This window comes from Dryobates pubescens, chromosome 15, assembly GCF_014839835.1.
Source record: "Dryobates pubescens isolate bDryPub1 chromosome 15, bDryPub1.pri, whole genome shotgun sequence".
NCBI classification, from domain to species: domain Eukaryota; kingdom Metazoa; phylum Chordata; class Aves; order Piciformes; family Picidae; genus Dryobates; species Dryobates pubescens.
In genome coordinates, this window is record NC_071626.1 from 24,739,419 (window position 1) to 24,757,229 (window position 17,811).

At 52.5% G+C, this 17,811-nt stretch overlaps 1 protein-coding gene across 1 annotated transcript in view; it reads right to left on the reverse strand.

Moving 5' to 3' along the window:
• The window catches only part of LOC104304692 (chromatin remodeling regulator CECR2), a 133,068-nt gene extending 127,150 nt beyond the window's left edge, over nt 1–5,918 (reverse strand). Inside the window, exon 1 of the mRNA XM_054167951.1 lies at nt 5,667–5,918. Within this exon, the coding sequence (XP_054023926.1) occupies nt 5,667–5,840 (174 nt within the window). The 5' untranslated portion in view covers nt 5,841–5,918. The remainder of the gene's footprint in view (nt 1–5,666) is intronic.
• Nucleotides 5,919–17,811: the final 11,893 nt, after the last annotated feature.

Below are 17,811 nucleotides of genomic sequence, written 5' to 3' on the forward strand. Positions count from 1 at the left end.
AGTCTTTCTGCACAGCAAGGTTGACACTTCATCTTTTCGGTACATTTAAAGTCCATTTATTCCAACCCTGCCCACTCACTGCACAGCACCTCTCCCTACTCTGCCAATTACTCCACCTTTCCTCAGACAATTTGCTTGTTCTGAAGCTAGCCAGGTTTTAGTGACCAGATCTATTACCCACCCTCACTTCAGAGAGTCAGTGCCCCCTCCCTTCCACTTTTAACATCGCCTATCATCAAGGGGCAAAAGGCAAGAGGGACAGACATCCTAATGCCTGAACATACCACCTACTGAAAAGCATTTAAACTAGCTCACATTTACCTTCTATTAGTAGAGCTGACCTAGGTGAATTCACCCAAGTTTTGGTCATCTTCCTGGATCTACTTGTTGCACTGATCTTAATTGGATTCTAAACCCTTTTGGATCAGCAACTACACCTGGTCATCTCAGCTAACATACAACATGATGAGGCATCAGTAGATGCTGTACATCCTACTGCAATGCAAACAATCATCATCATCATAATACAGTCCCAGAATAGCTATGGAGGAGTGAAGGCTTAACACTGAGTGTTAATTCACAGCCTGTGAAATTAATTCCACACAAACCGCTGGCAGAACAGAAAGGTTGTGACAATGTGGTGCCACGGATCATGAGGGATGCACCTAGACTGCACAGAGAAAGGGGCTCCAGAGAAGTTGTAGCAGGACCTAATATTACAGGACAGTGGAGATTCAAAGCATATTTGAACAAACACTCTGCACTAAACCCCCCCAAGTATTAAAATTCTACCACTCCTGGAGTTTAATACATTAAAAACAACCCCAAAAATTGCTTTTAAAGCTCTAGAGAGAACAACCCCCCTGTTCTTTGCTTTCTCCTTCACATGGCCACAGCACTGTTTTCTCCCTCTCTCCACGACTCTTCCTCCTCCTGGGAGCCATAGCAGCCACTTGTAACAGCCACATAATATTCCTGACAGAAAAGAGCCTGTTCAGGACCCAACACAGCAGCTACCACACTACAGGAGGAAGAAAAAGGTAGGCAAGGGCAGCGGTGTCCTGTCTGTGGGTGGGAGAAACAGATCTAGAGGTAAAGCCAGAGTGCAAAGTGCTAGGAAGGGGCACACGGAGGAGTGGAAAAGCATCTTAAAGTCGCAGTGAAGTTAACAGCAGAGGCAATTTGCCCAAAGGCACTTTTAAAAACCACAGGAAAATATTTATGTTTTCCCTGTGTAATGTGGCTTTCCCCGCCCCCCCCCCCCCCTTCCCCCAAATAAAAACGAAGTTAATAACAACGTTTTGACTATTTTTTTTCAAGCACATTCTGAGAAGTCACCTCCCCTCGACCTACCCGGGCAGAAGCTCCTAAAAGTTTTAGTCCACAGCTCCTAGGAGCACATGCCAAAGAGCTGGGTGGCCGTGCCATGCTGGCTTCTGTCCAGCGTTTTCAAGTTCTGCTGAAACAGGGTTGAAATCCTTAAATACCCTCCTAATATTTTCAATGCCAACGATCCCTCCAGCTACCAGGAGGATAAGTCAGTTGCAGAGGGGAAGGCACATGGCCAGGAGACACTTTGTCATGAGAAGTGTCCCACACTACAGTCTTGTCTTGAAGAGGGGAAACAAATCATTCCCTCTCATCGCCTGCACTAACTTGACTGTGGGAAGCATCCTTTCTGTCCACCTCCTGCTGCAATACTGCCCGAGTAGGTAAGGGGCAAGCCCACTCAAGGAAGATCTCGCAAACCACCAGGAGAGAAGCCACAGCAGCCAATCCAACACAGCTAAAAGCCCACTTTTGAAGTGGGCATTAAAGTTTTGCACAGCAGATGGCCGACAAGGCAGCCATTTGAAAGAAGGGGGGAGGAATCCCCACCCCAGAGGACAGAACTACTCTTTGCTATCCTCGGAGATCCACGTGAAAATGCAGCGTGAAGCCGAACAAGTCCCGGAGCACCCGCTCCTGGCCCACTGAACTTTTGACCCGCTGGCAGTAGCTGAACCCCTCCTGAGTCCTTTGCCGGGTGATGCTGCGATGGAGGTTTGAAAAGAGGAGCCCTGTGCCTCGTCAGGCGCCTGCATCTGCCGGAGCCAGCATGAGGGCCGGCTGCGCCCACCCCCTCCTCGAACAATGCCCAGGGCCCAGCCTGATGGATGCGCTTCTTTCTTTCAGTCTTGGACATCCCTTCTCAGTAGTACACACTGGTCCAGCAAAAAGAAAAACAAAACATCTGCTTCCCGGGTTTCTGACATCCAGCTGCTGACAGCGGCCCCGCATCTGGAACCTTCACTTTCTTTTTGGACCAAGAAGTGGAGGGTGAAAGTGTTGCATTTAAAAAGAAAAAGGAAACAAGAGCTCCGTGCTGCCTCCCCGTACTAAAGCCCCCAAAGTTCTCAAATGCCATCAGCAAATCTGCTCGGCACAGGAGGGATGGGTCCAGATGGCCGATCATTACAGAGCCTTCCAGCTAGCAGACCCACTAGAATGAAAAAATAAGTGAGGAAGGAGAAGAAAAGAAAAGATAAATACATCTTGGGGGGGGGAGGAAGGGGGGGAAGGGGCGGGGAGGGAACCCCAACACCAAAAACATATTGGAAGGTCAGGTTTTGTCTGGTTTGGGCACTGCAAAGACTGTAACAGTGAAACCTTAGCCTCTGTGCCTCTCTGATTTAAGCAGGCAGTGAGGTTATCTGTTACAAGCAGAATTAAGGTTCATTTCACGATCTGTGACACTGTTGTAGGTGCTCGGCATCACATTCCCCACTGGAGATGCACTAGTATCAGAAGTTGTTAAAAAAAAAAAGATACCAAGGTACTTGAGAGGAGCTCAGTCCTCCCTGGAAGATGAGAATACCCTCCATGAAGAGAGCAAATGGCATCCAGAGTAAGGCCATTCCTCAGAGACAGTGGGCAGTCACATAAACATTTGGGGTGAAGCTCAAGGAGTTTGAGCATGACCATCCTCCAGCTGAAGCCCTCTGAGCCTGAGACCTCCATTTCTGCTTCTTCACACAAGAAAACAGGTTCACTCAAACCACTGCTTGACTTCACACCCAATGGACTGGGGTACTCACCCCAGAGTTACCCACGAGGGGCTCTAATTTCTGAGGGAAGAGGCAATAACTTCTCCAACTGCTCACCTTCAGCCACAAGCACCTCTCCCCCCACAATAAGCAAAGTTAAAACACGAAAATATCGTTTGTAGATGAGCACAGTTTCCAATTTTGATGGCTGGCTCAGGTTTTATTTCCCTCTATCATCTGCCTTAAGACAGAGTCATAGAATCAGTCAGGTTGGAAGAGATCTCCGAGATCATCAAGTCCAAACCAATCACCCAACCCTAACTAATCAACCAGACCATGGCACTAAGTGCCTCATCCAGGCTTTTCTTAAACACCTCCAGGGATGCTGACCCCACCATCTCTCTGGGCAGCCCATTCCAAAGGGCAATCTCTGTTTCTGTGAAGAACTTCTTTCTAAGATCAAGCCTAAACTTCCCCCTGCACAGCTTGAGACTGTGTGCCAGTGTTTCCCCAAATCCCTAGAAGAAAGGCCACCTCTGTTTTATTTGGACACCCCTGAAACTCAAAGCCCATCTCAGAGGCAATGGTGGCACCAGCATTCCCAGGTCCAAAAGCAGGGAGGATCCTTCTTTATGTAGCCAAATGAAGTACAAAATAAAAATCAGAGCAATACTCTTAGGAAAAAAAAACAAACCTCTAAGTCCCATCGCTGACCACCAGTTCTGCACCATGAACAGTTCTGGGCAAGCACTTGGCACAAAGTGCCATTTCCAGATATCCCCAAAACTGGCACTGAGACTGGAACAACCATGCCAGACAAGAAATAACAAGATGGTGAGCTTCAAGGAACAGCAAGTTTTGAAACCATCTGTGCCGGGCTGCTCGCACCATGCCAGGGAAAAGGAGGTGTGCCTGAAGATGCCAGGTCCCGACAGCTGCATCTGCCCTCTTTGAACTGCGATTTCCACTGTCCCTTGGACGAACACCATCCTTCAAAACCCATTTCTGCCAAACGCTGCAGGCCATCCATGCAGGCAGAGGTTTTTGGTGGGCTGCTTCTGCTCTGCTACACCCCCAGCACCAACCCCACAACACCCTTCATCCCGAGCATCCCCTTCCAAAAAAACAAGTTAATTTGTTCCGAGTGAAGTTAACTCCCCCAGCCTAAGCGTGCTCCGGGAACCAAAGGGGAGCCCACATTTACTTCATTTGTGAAGCAAGCCAGATGCTAATTGCCTCCAAAGGTGAAAGGCTACTGCCTTGGCCCTTTTATCATTGCAAATTCAGGTTCCTTCAAGACTTTGCGCTGCTGGGCCTGGAGAGCTCTCCCCCCCCGCCCCCTTTAATGGTTTGGCATCAATAGGAGGGGGAGGGGAGTTCCCTTTCGCAAGAAGTTGCATCATTGAGACAGACCTTATCCCCTTTCAAGATTTCACACCGCATAAGGGATTCCCCCTCTTCAGAAATTCACATCCTGCTTGAGGAGAGTTTTGCTCTTTAGGCCTCCGCGCATCTCATTGAACTTTTTTTAAGCATCTTTGGAATTCGCATTCACGGAGCAATTACTGTTTTTAAAACACACGCCACCACGTTATTCACCCGGTTTATTGCCAGCGCGCTGGCAAGAATAGCTTTTCACAGCAAGCACAAAAGATTTCCTACCAGGACAAACTTTGTTTAGAACATTTGTAGCCGGAGCACAAAATATTTACGGATCACAAGCCACGCACAGGAAAATAAGAAACAAACAAACAAACAAAAAGGCACGAGAAAGTTACAGAGGGAAATGGGTGAAGAGGTACGAAAGGAGCTTTTTCCCCGAGCAGGGGACGGCGGCGGTGGGGACGGCACCGCCGCTGCCCAGAGCCTCCGCGGAGCCGCACAATGAGCGGCGCGATGCCCACGGGGCAGTTGCTGAGATGCGGGAGAAAGGCTGCAAGGGGGTCGACCCTCCGGGCTCCCCAATCCCGGCACCGGCCAGGTGGGGACCTCCTCCTCCCCAATGAAAAGGACCAACTTGGACATCGGCTGTGCGGGCTAGGGAGGCCCCTTCCAACGACAGCCAGAGGGTACCCCAGGGGAAAGTGGGGGGTTACCGTGCCGGCCCCGCCTCTCGCCGCCACCATTTTGGGCACGGGGGACCCGCCACCGGCTCCGTGCCGAGTCCGTGTGACCCCCAACAGACACACCTTTGTGTGCGGATACCGTCCCGGTGGAACAATGCGGCCCGCGGCCGGCCGGCTCGGCTCCCCTCCGCTCCGCCGGCGGCTGCCTGCGCCGTGCGCCTCCCCGGGTCCGGAGCGGCGCGGGGGGGGTCCCACCCGCTGGCCGCCCACCGGCGCCCCGGGACGGGCGCGCCAAAGTTTGCGAGGCGCCCGAGAGGGACAGGGAAGTTGCTGTATCTGCCGCAAGCGGAGGCGAGACCCCGCTATGCATCACGCCGAGACCAGGGGACACACGACATTCCCATCCCCAAGCCCGCGAGATCCGTGGAGCGGCACGCGGAACCCGCCGGGCATCGGGAGCACTGCGGGGACACCACCGCGGCACGAAAACAGCCCGCGGGCTGGGGCGTAACCGGCCAGAGGCTGTCCAGTGGGGCGCGCAGCGTACGAAGGACGGCGGCCGCGGGGCTCTCACCTCGATTTCGAAGTCCGGCAAGCGGAATGCGGTGCGGAAGAGGGAGCAGAAGTGCGCGATGGCCGGGACTTCCCACCAGGAACGAAGCTCGTCTAGCGCGACAGCCGCCTCGGAGCCGCCGGTGCCGGCCACGCCGCCGCCGCCACCGCAGCCGCCGTCCTCCTCCGGGCACATCTCCCCCGGCTGCCTACCCGTCCACCAGCCCGCTCGCTGCCTCACTCCGCGGGCGGCTGCGTGCCGCCGCCGTTCGGCGCTCCGGCTCCGCCCGCCCCCCGGCGCCACGCCGCTCAGCGGCCGCCCCCCGGCGGCCCCGCGCTGCCCCCTCGCTGCCGTCCGCGCATGGGGCGGCTCAGCGCTGGCGCGGGGGCGCTAGGGCCGGCGGGGGCGCTGCTGCTGCTGCTGCCCCTGCCGCGGGCGGCCGCCGCTGCGCGGTCCCATCCTCCGCCTCCCCGCCGCCGCCCGCGCCCTGCAGTGCAACCGCCGCACCGCCGGGAACAGATGGGCCCGGAGCGGAGGACGGATTGGGGGAGGGTAGGGGGGGACACACTCGGGAGGGCTGGGGCGGGGCTCCGCTAGAGGGGGGCTGGGCTCAGTTCGGGAGGGCGAATAGGGAGACGAGAGAGGACGGGGGCGGGGCGGGGGGCCCGGCGGGGCGGGGCGCAGGGGGTGGACAAAAGGCGTGCGGCGCGGGGCGGGGCCCGTGCGGGTGGGCCGCGCGGCCGTGCACGAGGAGGGGGCGGAGCCGGCGCTCATCACAACAACCGGCCCCGCGCCCCGGGACACGCCCCTGTGGGCGGGGACGGCGCGGAGCGGGCGGGGACTGCCGCTGCTGAGGAGCGGGCGGCGGCGGCGGCGCAGCCCAGCCCGTGTTGCTGCACGGAGATGGAAGGGGCACACCGACCTCGCTCGGACGCTGCTCGCCCACTCCGTCGCCGGAACGAGGCGAAGGGATGGAGTGCTTGACCCGAGCCCCTCGGGAAGGTTTTGGAGATCGTTCCCGCCTAGCGGCCTCCCCGAGCCTCGGGGGTAACGCGCTTTTGCTCCTCGCCTTGGGCCTCCCTGGCATCAGCCCTCAGCCCCCTTCCTCCGCGTGGGTAACTCCTGCTGTGCTCCCCAGGGCACTGGGGCTGACCGTCGGGCTGCGCATGACAGTGTCTCAACCCCGGTGCCAGGACTGCGTTCCCCAGCCTGTGCACTGCGGCTGGTCGCCAGGGTTGGCTGCAGCTGCCCGACGTGGCGAGGAGAGGCTAGGGCTGGCCCCTGGGCGCAGCGAAGGGGCACCCCCCAGCATTTCTGTTCTCACTTTGTGTTTTTGAGTGAGGAAGCCCAAGCGGCCCTTCTCGCTCTCCACGTGCTGCTGCGGCTCCCCTCTGAAGTGGACAATGCCGCGCTGTTTTGAAATCTGTTATGGAAAAACCTTCAGCAACAGATGGGAGTTAACCTTCTTGTGGGACAGCTCTAATGAGACAGCTTCAGTGAAGCTCCCGGCTGCTGTAACTTCGTGTGCTGTCACTGCATCGCTTCACAGCCTCTCAGTTTCCTTCCCCAGTCTGTCTTCAAAACTGTTGCAAAGTTGCCAGCGTGCACAGCCGCACCAGTTTAGGGTCTTACCTCCACCCAAGGAAAGCTGGTGTTTAACCACAGTTTAAGACTTTTTCCTTCCACTCCTTCCTACTTTCACCTGTCTGGGGCCATTTTTATACTAGTTCCACTTCTCCTAGCCTTTCCTTTCCTCTGTTTGCTTAAAGTTCTCAATTTTAGCTTCTCCACACCTTACATTCTCTTGCCCTTTCCAGCGCCGTCTCCGACTGGCCGAGGGTGACTGCCTGCTGCTTGTGGTGTGTGGACTCAGCACAGGAGACTGCAGAGCTCAGTCTCAGGCTGGGAGTGAATAGTCCAGAACAGACAGGACTGATCCCATGGCCTGGTGATCGCCAGCATGGATGCAAGGATGCAATTAAATGCCTGAGATGGACGTGTGTGTGGTGGGTTCAGCTGAATCTGCTCATGAGTATTCACTACCATGCAGACATGCCGATTTTTGAATTAGAGTGCTGGCTGGAGCAAAGTATCATGGGGCTTGTAGTTCAGATTCCTGTTGCTGGTTGCTCTCTTCCTCTGCAGAGGCTTGTGTTTCAGCTGTGGAGGAATTGTCCCAGGACAATCCTGCCTCAAAAAGAATATGTCCTATTACCTACCTGTATGGTCCCATGCTACAGCTATTAAGAGCAGGCACTTCCTTGTCTGAGACACAGCATCTGGCAGGTACACACCACAGGGTACCCTCTGGTTTTATTTCTGTGACCACAGGGAGGACATGAGGGCATGAGATGGAGTGGGCTAAAGAGAAGCCACATTGCAGATGTCCTGCTGTGTCTCTGACTTAGAGGTATCAGTGGCAGTGACATAGGTCAGCATCATCATATTGCTTCTGAGCTAATGCCAGTCTGTTTTCAGACTCCACAACCTCAAGCATGTACTTTTGAGACCTTGAGAGTTTTCTCTCCTTGTTTCCTGTCAAAAGGAGCTCATAACAAAGAATAAGGTGAAGGTTTAGGAAAGATGTTGACTTGCTGGAACATGTCCAGAGAAGGGCAATAAAGCTGGGGAGGGGTCTGGAGCACAGCCCTGTGAGGAGAGGCTGAGGGAGCTGGGGTTGCTTAGCCTGGAGAAGAGGAGGCTCAGGGGAGACCTTCTTGCTCTCTCCAACTCCCTGAAGGGAGGTTGTAGCCAGGTGGGGGTTGGTCTCTTCTCCCAGGCAAGCAGCACCAGAACAAGAGGACACAGTCTCAGGCTGCACCAGGGGAGGTTTAGACTGGGTGTTAGGAAGAAATTATTCCCAGCAAGAGAGATTGCCCATTGGGATGTGCTGCCCAGGGAGGTGGTGGAGTCACCATCCCTGAAGGTGTTCACGAGGAGACTTGATGGGTTGCTTGGTGCCATGGTTTAGTTGATTAGGTGGTGTTGGATGATAGGTTGGACTCGATCTCAAAGGTCTCTTCCAACCTGGGTCATTCCATTCCATTCCATTCCATTCCATTCCATTCCATTCCATTCCATTCCATTCCATTCCATTCCATTCCATTCTCCACTACAGGGTTTCTCATACCTTTCCTTAAAGTCTCAGAGGGTGGCAACTGCTGAAGTGAGAAGACTGGATTAGGAGGGCTGCTTTGTGGCTCTGGTAAAGCAGCTGCTGGGAGGGTCACTTGAGACTTGGAGGCACAAAGAGGTTAGGATTACATCTTAGCATTAGGCCTCTTACAATACAGACTTCACTCTCCTTCCCTCACTCAGGCCTGCCCCACCAAGGTTTTTGCCACTGTTTAATCACTTCCTTCCCTACCTAAGTACAATATTTCTGTGTGTTTTGCCCTCAAACCCTTTTCTACTTAGTTATGTTTATTGTTCACAGCAGACCACTGTTACACTGAAACCTTGACTCTGTTTCAAAGCACACTAACTCCAAGACTTGATTTTGAGCAAGGCAGTATCTGATCTATCAGTTCTCCCCAGTTCGAGAGGGACAGGGATCTGCTGGAGAGAGTCCAAGGGAGGGCTACAGGGTTGATCCAGGGACTGCAGCACTGCCTGGGGAGGAGAGGCTGAGAGCCCTGGGGCTGTTTAGTCTGGAGAGGAGAAGACTGAGAGGGAATCTGATCAATGTCTGTCAATATCTGAGGGCTGGAGGTCAAGAGGGAGGGGACAGGCTCTGCTCAGTTGCACCCTGTGATGGGACAAGGGGCAGTGGATATAAACTCCAGCACAGGAGGTTCCACCTCAACACAAGGAGGAACTTCTTTACTGTGAGAGTCACAGACCCCTGGAACAAGCTGCCCAGAGAGGTTGTGGAGTCTCCTTCTCTGGAGCCTTTCCATCCCTGTCTGGATGTGTTCCTGTGTGCCCTGTGCTGGATTCTTTGGTCCTGCTCTGGCAGGGGGGCTGGACTCGAAGGTTTCCGGAGATCCCTTCCAGCCCCTAAGATCCTGTGGTGCTGTGATGTACTCTATCTACCAGAGCTGGATTAAAGCAGGTCTGGCTGCAAACCAGTAACTGCCCAAGAGCAGAGTGCAGACTGACTTACAGCACTTTGCCAATGCAGAGGATCACTACTAAACACCAGCAGGTCTGCATGGGAAATCCTGGGGGGACAAATCCTCAGACGGTTTTCTTTGAGCCAGTTACAGAACTCCACAGTATTCATTCATGCCTGACTCTTCCACAGGGCAAACATTTTGTGCTCTAGCCATGCAAGAAGAGTTCACCCTGCTTTGCTTCCTTGCTCTGGCCCAGCATTCCTCCCTGAATTCCTGCAAGGGCCAGCCATGGCTTATCTTACTGCTGCATCTTTGCTTGTTCTTGATGCTAGGTCAAACAGCTTTATGGTATCCCTGCTCTCTATCCCACGCAGACTTTTGTGAACTTTAATGAAGACTCCTAATCTCTCTTTTTGTCAGAGGAATGATGGTCTCAGTTTTCCCTGTGTTTGGTTTGTTGTTTATTTAATTAATTCATTTGGCTCCCTCTATTGTCCCCATTATTTGTGTTGGGATGTGTTTTCTCTCATGTTGCTCTTTCTATGCAGCGATGCTGGGGGCTGCCCACAATCACCTAAGGTTACCTCACTTTGCTGGGTTCTTGCACAAGCTTCACACTTGTGTTGTTCAAGGTCATCTCTGGCCTTCTGAGCTCATTTCCTTAAAAGAAAGGGGCAACCAGCACCAGAACAAGGGGACATAGTCTCAAGCTGCACCAGGGGAGGTTTAGACTCAAAGTGAGGAGAAAGTTCTTCACTGAGCGAGTCGTTCGTCCTTGGGATGTGCTGCCCAGGGAGGTGGTGGAGTCACCGTCCCTGGAGGTGTTCAAGAGGGGATTGGATGTGGCACTTGGTGCCATGGTCTAGTCGTGAGGTCTGTCGAGACAGGTTGGACTTGATGATCCTTGGGGTCTCTTCCAACCTTAGTTATACTGCGAGACTGTGATACTGTGAAAAAAGCCAAATGTAAAGTGTCAAAAACAAATGAAAAGGTTGTAGGAGCTGCAGGAACTGAATGTCCCCATTCATAGAATCATAGCATTGTCAGGGTTGGAAGGGACCCCGAGGATCATCTAGCTCCCAACCCCCTGCCATGGGCAGGGACACCTCACAATAGATCAGGTTGCTCACAGCCACATCCAGCCTGGCTGCAAACACCTCCAGGCATGAGGCTTCCACCACCTCCCTGGGCAACCTGTGCCAATCTCTCACCACCCTCATGGGGAAGAACTTCTTCCTAACATCCAATCTGAATCTACCCATTTCTAGGTTTGCTCCATTCTCCCTAGTCCTGACACCCTAAGAAGTCCCTCCCTAGCTTTCTTGGAGCCCCCTTCAGATCCTGGAAGGCCACAATTAGGTCTCCTCAAAGCCTTCCCTTCCCCAGACTGAACAGCCCCAACTCTCTCAGTCTGTCCTCACAGCAGAGCAGCTCCAGCCCTCTGCTTATCCTCCTGGCCCTTCTCTGGACACCTTCCAGCACCTCCAGATCCTTCCTGTAACAGAGGCTGCTGAACTGGACACAGTACTCCAGGTGGAGTAGAGGGGGAAAATCACCTCCCTCGACCTGCTGGCTACAAATAGTTTCACCTGGAAACAAAAAGAAAGGAGGGATGCTTCTCACCTGCACTGTGAGCCTGATTTGGCAAGCCTTATGTGTAACATGAGGCTAATGAGAGGTAGGTCTCCTGTAGTCCACTTCTGAAAATACTCGGATTATTGGCAGGCAAAGTTCCTTACCAGCCAAAGTGATGTTATCATTAATAAGGATCTCTTTTTGCAAACTCTTAACCTCTTTGCATGTCCACTTCGTGGTTTTAAGATAAAGCCCCACTGACTAGGTTTCTATGAACTAGGCACAGGAGGACCTGCAGTCTCCCCTGGTGAAGTCTCAAAAGCACTTACAGACCCACCAGCAAAACCAACCAGTCACTAGTGGTGTGCCCCAAGGATCAGTGCTGGGCCCCATGCTCTTTAACATCTTTATTGATGATCTGGATGAGGGCAGTGAGTCCATCAGCAGTAAATTTGCAGATGACACCAAGCTGGGGGCAGGAGTTGATCTGCTGGAGGGTAGAGAGGCTCTGCAGAGGGACCTTGCCAAGCTGCACAGATGGGCAGAGTCCAAGGGCAGGAGATTGAACACATCCAAGTGCCGGGTGCTGCACATTGGCCACAACAATCCCATGCAGTGCTACAGGCTGGGGTCAGAGTGGCTGAGAGCAGCCAGGCAGAGAGGGACCTGGGTGCTGGTTGATGGTAGGCTGAACATGAGCCTGCAGTGTGCCCAGGTGGCCAAGAAAGCCAACGGCATCCTGGCCTGTATCAGGAATAGTGTGGCCAGCAGGAGCAGGGAGGTCATTCTGCCCCTGTACATCACACTGGTTAGGCCACACCTTGAGTCCTGTGTCCAGTTCTGGACTGCTCAGGTTAGGAAAGATGTTGAGGTGCTGGAAGGTGTCCAGAGAAGGGCAATAAAGCTGGGGAAGGGCTTGGAAGACAAGCCCTATGAGGAGAGGCTGAGGGAGCTGGGGTTGCTTAGCCTGGAGAAGAGGAGGCTCAGGGGAAACCTTCTTGCTCTCTCCAACTCCCTGAAGGGAGGTTGTAGCCAGGTGGGGGTTGGTCTCTTCTCCCAGGCAACCAGCACCACAACAAGAGGACACAGTCTCAGGCTGTGCCAGGGGAGGTTTAGGCTGGAGGTGAGGAAGAAATTCTTCATAGAGTGATTGCCCATTGGAATGTGCTGCCCAGGGGGGTGGTGGAGTCACCATCACTGGAGGTGTTTAGGAGGAAACTTGACGTGGTGCTTGGTTGCATGGTTTAGTTGATTAGGTGATGTTGGATGATAGGTTGGACTCGATGATTTTGAAGGTCTCTTTCAAGCTGGTTTGGTCTATTCTATTCTATTCTATTCTATTCTATTCTATTCTACTCTTTTCCTCAGACTCTGGTAGCAGCCCATTCTCAGAAGCTTAGGGCTTTTGGAGGTGCAAGTTTTCCTAATTCATGTGACAGAGTTTATGAATCCTTTACAGTGAGCACTTCTTCAAAGCAGGACTTTGCCATTTCACTGTGTGAATTGATTCAGCTCCCTTTTCTAGCACATCTGAATTGTATTGCTCCCTTGTCTTTTCCCCCTCAATTGTTTAGCACCAACAAATCTCCCTGCCTTTGCTTCTTCCTGCTCTTTGAGTTATGAAGCAGCAGACAGTCATGATTTAGCCTCCTGCTTTCACCCAAAGCCACCTGTACCTTCTAGGATTCTGTATTTTTGATCCACCTTTCAGTTCCTTGTTTCATCTTCAAGGCTTTCTGAGTGAAGAGGTTTTGTGGTCTGCACAGCCACAGAGTGAATAGTTAGCACCAGAGGCTTTGGCTTTGATCCTTTGATCTGCCTTTCTGCCTCAGACAACAAGCCAAGGAAACTGAGGCACATGTGGTGACAATGAGGGCACAGGTGTTTCTGGGTAGTGGTGGGGCTAGTGCACTGCAGACAGCTGGAAGGATCACAGAAGGGGTGTGAAAGCAGATGAGAAACTTTGCTTCCTGTAACTAAAGCAGGAGGGCTGACAGAGAAAGCCATGATGTGTTTTGACAATTACTCTGGTTGTGATTTAGCAAGGGCAACGGTGGCACACAAGGGGCTGAAATCAGATGCATGGAAGCCAGCAGGACTGGGGCAACAGGAAAGGTTCTGTTGGACAAGAAAGTGCTGGAGGAGTGGAAAACAGATTTGGAACAGAGGACAGGGGTAGAGCCCAGAGATTGTGCAGGATGAGAGATACACAAGGAAGCAGAGGGTGAAACTGATAAATACCCTGAGAGGTGGGAACTGGAGGTGTCTATGCAGCTGCTCCCTAATTAGGAGGGAGTATGGGAAAGTCTGTAGTAGCAAACATTGGCAGAGTGGAAGGAGCAGGAGTGCTGTGAGGAACAAATGAAAAGAACAAGGGGAATAAATCTTATGGAGAGCAACTGAAGGAGCTGGGGATGGTTAGTTTGAAAAAGAGGAGGCTGAGGGGCTCCTGGCTCTCTACAGCTACCTGCAAGGAGGTTGTGGAAAGGTTGCTGCTGGTCTCTTCTCCCAGGTAATTAGTGACAGAACAAGAGGGAACAGCCCCAAGCTGCAGCAGGGTAGGGTTAGACTGGACACTAAGAAGAATTTGTTCCCATCAAGAGTGGTCAGGCCTTGGAATGTGCTGCCCAGGGAGGTGGTGGAGTCCCTAAGCCTGGATGTGTTTGAAGGTGGTTTGGCTGTGGTGCTTGGGGCTATGGTTTAGGGGTGACCCTTGTAGAGTAGGGTTCTGGGTTGGGCTTGGTGATCCTGAGGGGCTTTTCCAATCTGAATGTTTCTGTGATTCTGTGAAAGAGGCTGAAAGAGATGGTAAAGCCAGGGAGGCAGGAGCTGAATAGAGACAAAGGAAGAAATGCATAGTGAAGGCAAGGTCAAGCAGAAGGCTGGTCTGGTGAGTGGGATGCTGCAGGGTTGAATGAGAGGTGAGAAGAGGGCGGTGCAAGATGTGAGGTCTGAGCAACCTAACATCATGAAAATATGAGTCATCAAGAGAAAAGATAAGGGAGTCAATAAAGAAAGAGAGCCAGATGTTAAGGCAGAGAATGGATGGGGAAGAGATGGGTGGGCACAGACAGTGGCTGCTGAGTGGAGGCACGAGAGAGGACAGGGTCTGCCTGTACAGTACTGGAAAACATGTGAGACAGGAGTTGGAAACACAAGTAGCACAAGGGAAAAATGCAATGCTCTCCTGTTTGCCACTGTCCTGCAGTGAAGCAGCTTGCACAAGGCCTGGCCCTGAAGCTGGGCACTATGGTGCTGGGACAGCTCCATTTAAAATTCAGCTAATATAAAGAGGGCTGCAGATTCAGCTGGGTCACAAAGAACCTGTGACAGAACAAGAGGACACAGTCTCAAGCTGTGCCAGGGGAGGTTTAGGCTGGATGTTAGGAAGCAATTCTTCACAGAAAGAGAGACTGGCCATTGGAGTGGGCTGCCCAGGGGGGTGGTGGGGTCACTGTCCCTGGAGGTGTTCAAGAAAAGCCTGGATGAGGCACTTGGTGCCATGGTTTAGTTGATTAGATGGTGTTGGGTGATAGGTTGGACTTGATGATCTCAAAGTTCTTTTCCAACCCAGTTAATTCTGTATTCTGTATTTCTCTTCAGCTTTGTGCAACCAGGAGGTATTTCTTGATTCCTGCAGCCTGCATCATCAGCCACATGAATTTGAGGCTCATCTGCTGAAGAAGCCAATGCTTGACCACAATGTGTCCCCCAGCTCCTCATGCACAGCTCCAAACTGCTGGCCCATGGGGGCTGCAATTGCAGAAGTGCCATGCAGTATTTGTTTTATGTCCTTGGTGTACACATTCAGTTTGTAAATGTGAAAGCAGTCACCCCTGTGAACCTGACCTGCCCTCTGAAAAACTGATCAATGATGTTGGTTGTTGCAGCCACTGCTCTGAGGGCAGCTGCTGGACACGTGCAGAGTGCAGGATTCCTTAGCTGACCAATTCCTTACCTGCCTAGGGCAAAACAATCACATTCCAACAACAGCCTCACCTTGGCACCCTTGGATTGGAGCATGCTGCAGAAGCCACCTCCTTGACATGCTGGCACCTCTCACTGGGAAGTGATTTTAGCTTATCTCACAGGATCACAGTACATTAGAAGTTGGAAGGGACCTCAAGAGATCATTGAGTCCAACCCCCCTGCCAAAGCAGGATCCCCCAGGGCAGTCTGCACAGGAATGCACCCAGGTGGGGTTGGAAAGTCTCCAGAGAAGGAGACTCCACAACCTCGCTGGGCAGCCTGCTCCAGGGCTCTATCACCCTCACTGTAAAGAAGTTTCTCCTCATGTTGTTCAATTTTTTTCCTCATGTTGTTCAATTTTGTATCCATTGTTCCTTGTCTTATTGCTGTGCACCACCCCAAAGAGCTTGGACCCCTCCACTTGACCCCCACCCCTCAGATATTGATATTGATCAGATCCCCTCTCAGCCTTCTCTTCTCCAGGCTAAACAGCCCCAGGGCTCTCAGTCTCTCTTCACAGGGGAGATGCTCAAGTCCCCTAAGCATCCCCCTGGCTCTCTGTTGGACTCTCTCCAGCAGGTCTCTGTCTCTCTGAATTGCAATGCCAGCGACGAGCAGTGTGAGCAACCTGGCAGTGCAGGCCTAGAGCCTGACATGGTGGTAGGCCATGCTCAGCATAAGTGCAGAGCCAGCTAGCAGCGTACCAAAACAGTGCTGTGCCTGCAGCATGTAACTAAAGCAGGGCACTGGTAGCTATAAACACAGAGAGTTATCTTGGGCCAACAGGACATGCACCTGCATCACCAGCCTCACGTGTCATCAGTGGTGTGACCAATCATCTCCAACAGTAGATGTGTGGTCACTCGTGGGGACCAATGAAGCCATGCCAACGAGGCTCTCTGAGTTTATAGAAGTTCCCTTAACACACACTTCTTCTTTACTTTGCCTTCTTTTACTCTCCTTTGCTATACTACACTCACTCTGCTCACACTATGGTCCTGCAACACTGGGACAATAAAGGAGCAATGCTCGATCGTATTGGGCATCCGTATTGACTCCAGCCTCCATCACCGACACTGGGGAGCCCCAAACTGGACACTGTACTCCAGGTGAGGTCTCAGCAGGGCAGAGCAAAGGGAGAGAAGGACCTCCCCAGCCCTGCTGGCCACACTTTTCCTGATGCACCCCAGCATCCCATTGTCTCTCTTGGCCACCAGGGCACATTGCTGTCCCATGCAGAGCTTGCTGCCCACCAGCACTCCAAGGTCTTTCTCCATGGAGCTACTTTCCAGCAGGACATTCCCTAACCTGTGCTGGTGCCTCTATGTTGTTGGATTTTACTGGTTAAGTGATTGATAACAAAGAGTATAAAAAACAGTCACTCTGAGCTATAAGGCAGATTGGGGGGTTAGGGCTTCTCTAGGGACTGTAGTTAGGGATTCAGCAAGGGTTTCAGTGTAGGGATGCTGCTAGGGATATGCTTGGGAATTCCACTTCTGTTAGCTGCTTTGTCTGTTAAGGGCTTAAGGGACTTCTCCTGTAAGTGGGACTCTGAGACCCTGTAATGCAAGGGATTCTACAACACAATAATAAAGGGTGTTCCAGAGGCTGGGGAAACTCTGGACTAGGTTGCCCAGGGAGGTGGTGGAAGCCTCATCCCTGGAGGTTTCTAAGGCCAGGCTGGAGGTGGCTGTGAGCAACCTGCTGTAGTGTGAGGTGGTGTTGGAACTGGATGGTCCTTGAGGTCCCTTCCAACCATGACAATTCTATGATTCTATGACTTCTGGGAGGACTCCTGAGATTCTCTGCTCTCTGCATTTCTGGAATCTGGTGGCCATACAGCAGTGGGGTTCCTGCCTGCCTTTGTCACCCAATGGCACCTCGTTAGAAGGCTCTACAACTCCATTCAGCTCCCCTTGAGCAGGGGAGCAATACTTGGTAACATCCCAGATGCCTACTTCACAACACTATCTGCAGCTGATCAAACCACTGGAAAGCAGGAGGAATTTCACATTAATGAAGTGTAGCTGCTCTTTCCAGGCAGCACAACAGCAGCCACACACCTCACCGTTGCTTTAGGCAGAACATTAGCAGCACTGTGCTGTTTTTAGCTTGCATCAGCTCTCTTACTAATCAAAAAGCATCTACCTACTGGGGATTTGGCTAGCACTGATGTGGCAAAGCATCCTCCATCATGGCTCCTCTCCTCAGAGCCTTGCTGAGCAACATATCAAACCAACAGATCTTAGGTCTCCATAGATTTTTTTTTCCCCTGCTCTCAATCCATTGGGGCTGAAAAACCCACAGGTTGCAACGTGCTGTTTTGTCCCCTAGACAGCAATCCACAGGCGATCGATAATTTGTGGCAATGGAGTCAAAGCCAGGGAATCTGGATCCTTCCAGGTCTGAGAGGGGCCCACAATGGATGTGTGTGTTTGTGATCAGCCATGCTCACAGCTGCTGCCAAGCACTGCTCCACACATCTCTGGCAGAGAGGTGAGTGTCCAGGAAAATGATCAGGGGGTTGGAGCAGCTCTGCTGTGAGGACAGGCTGGGGGAGCTGG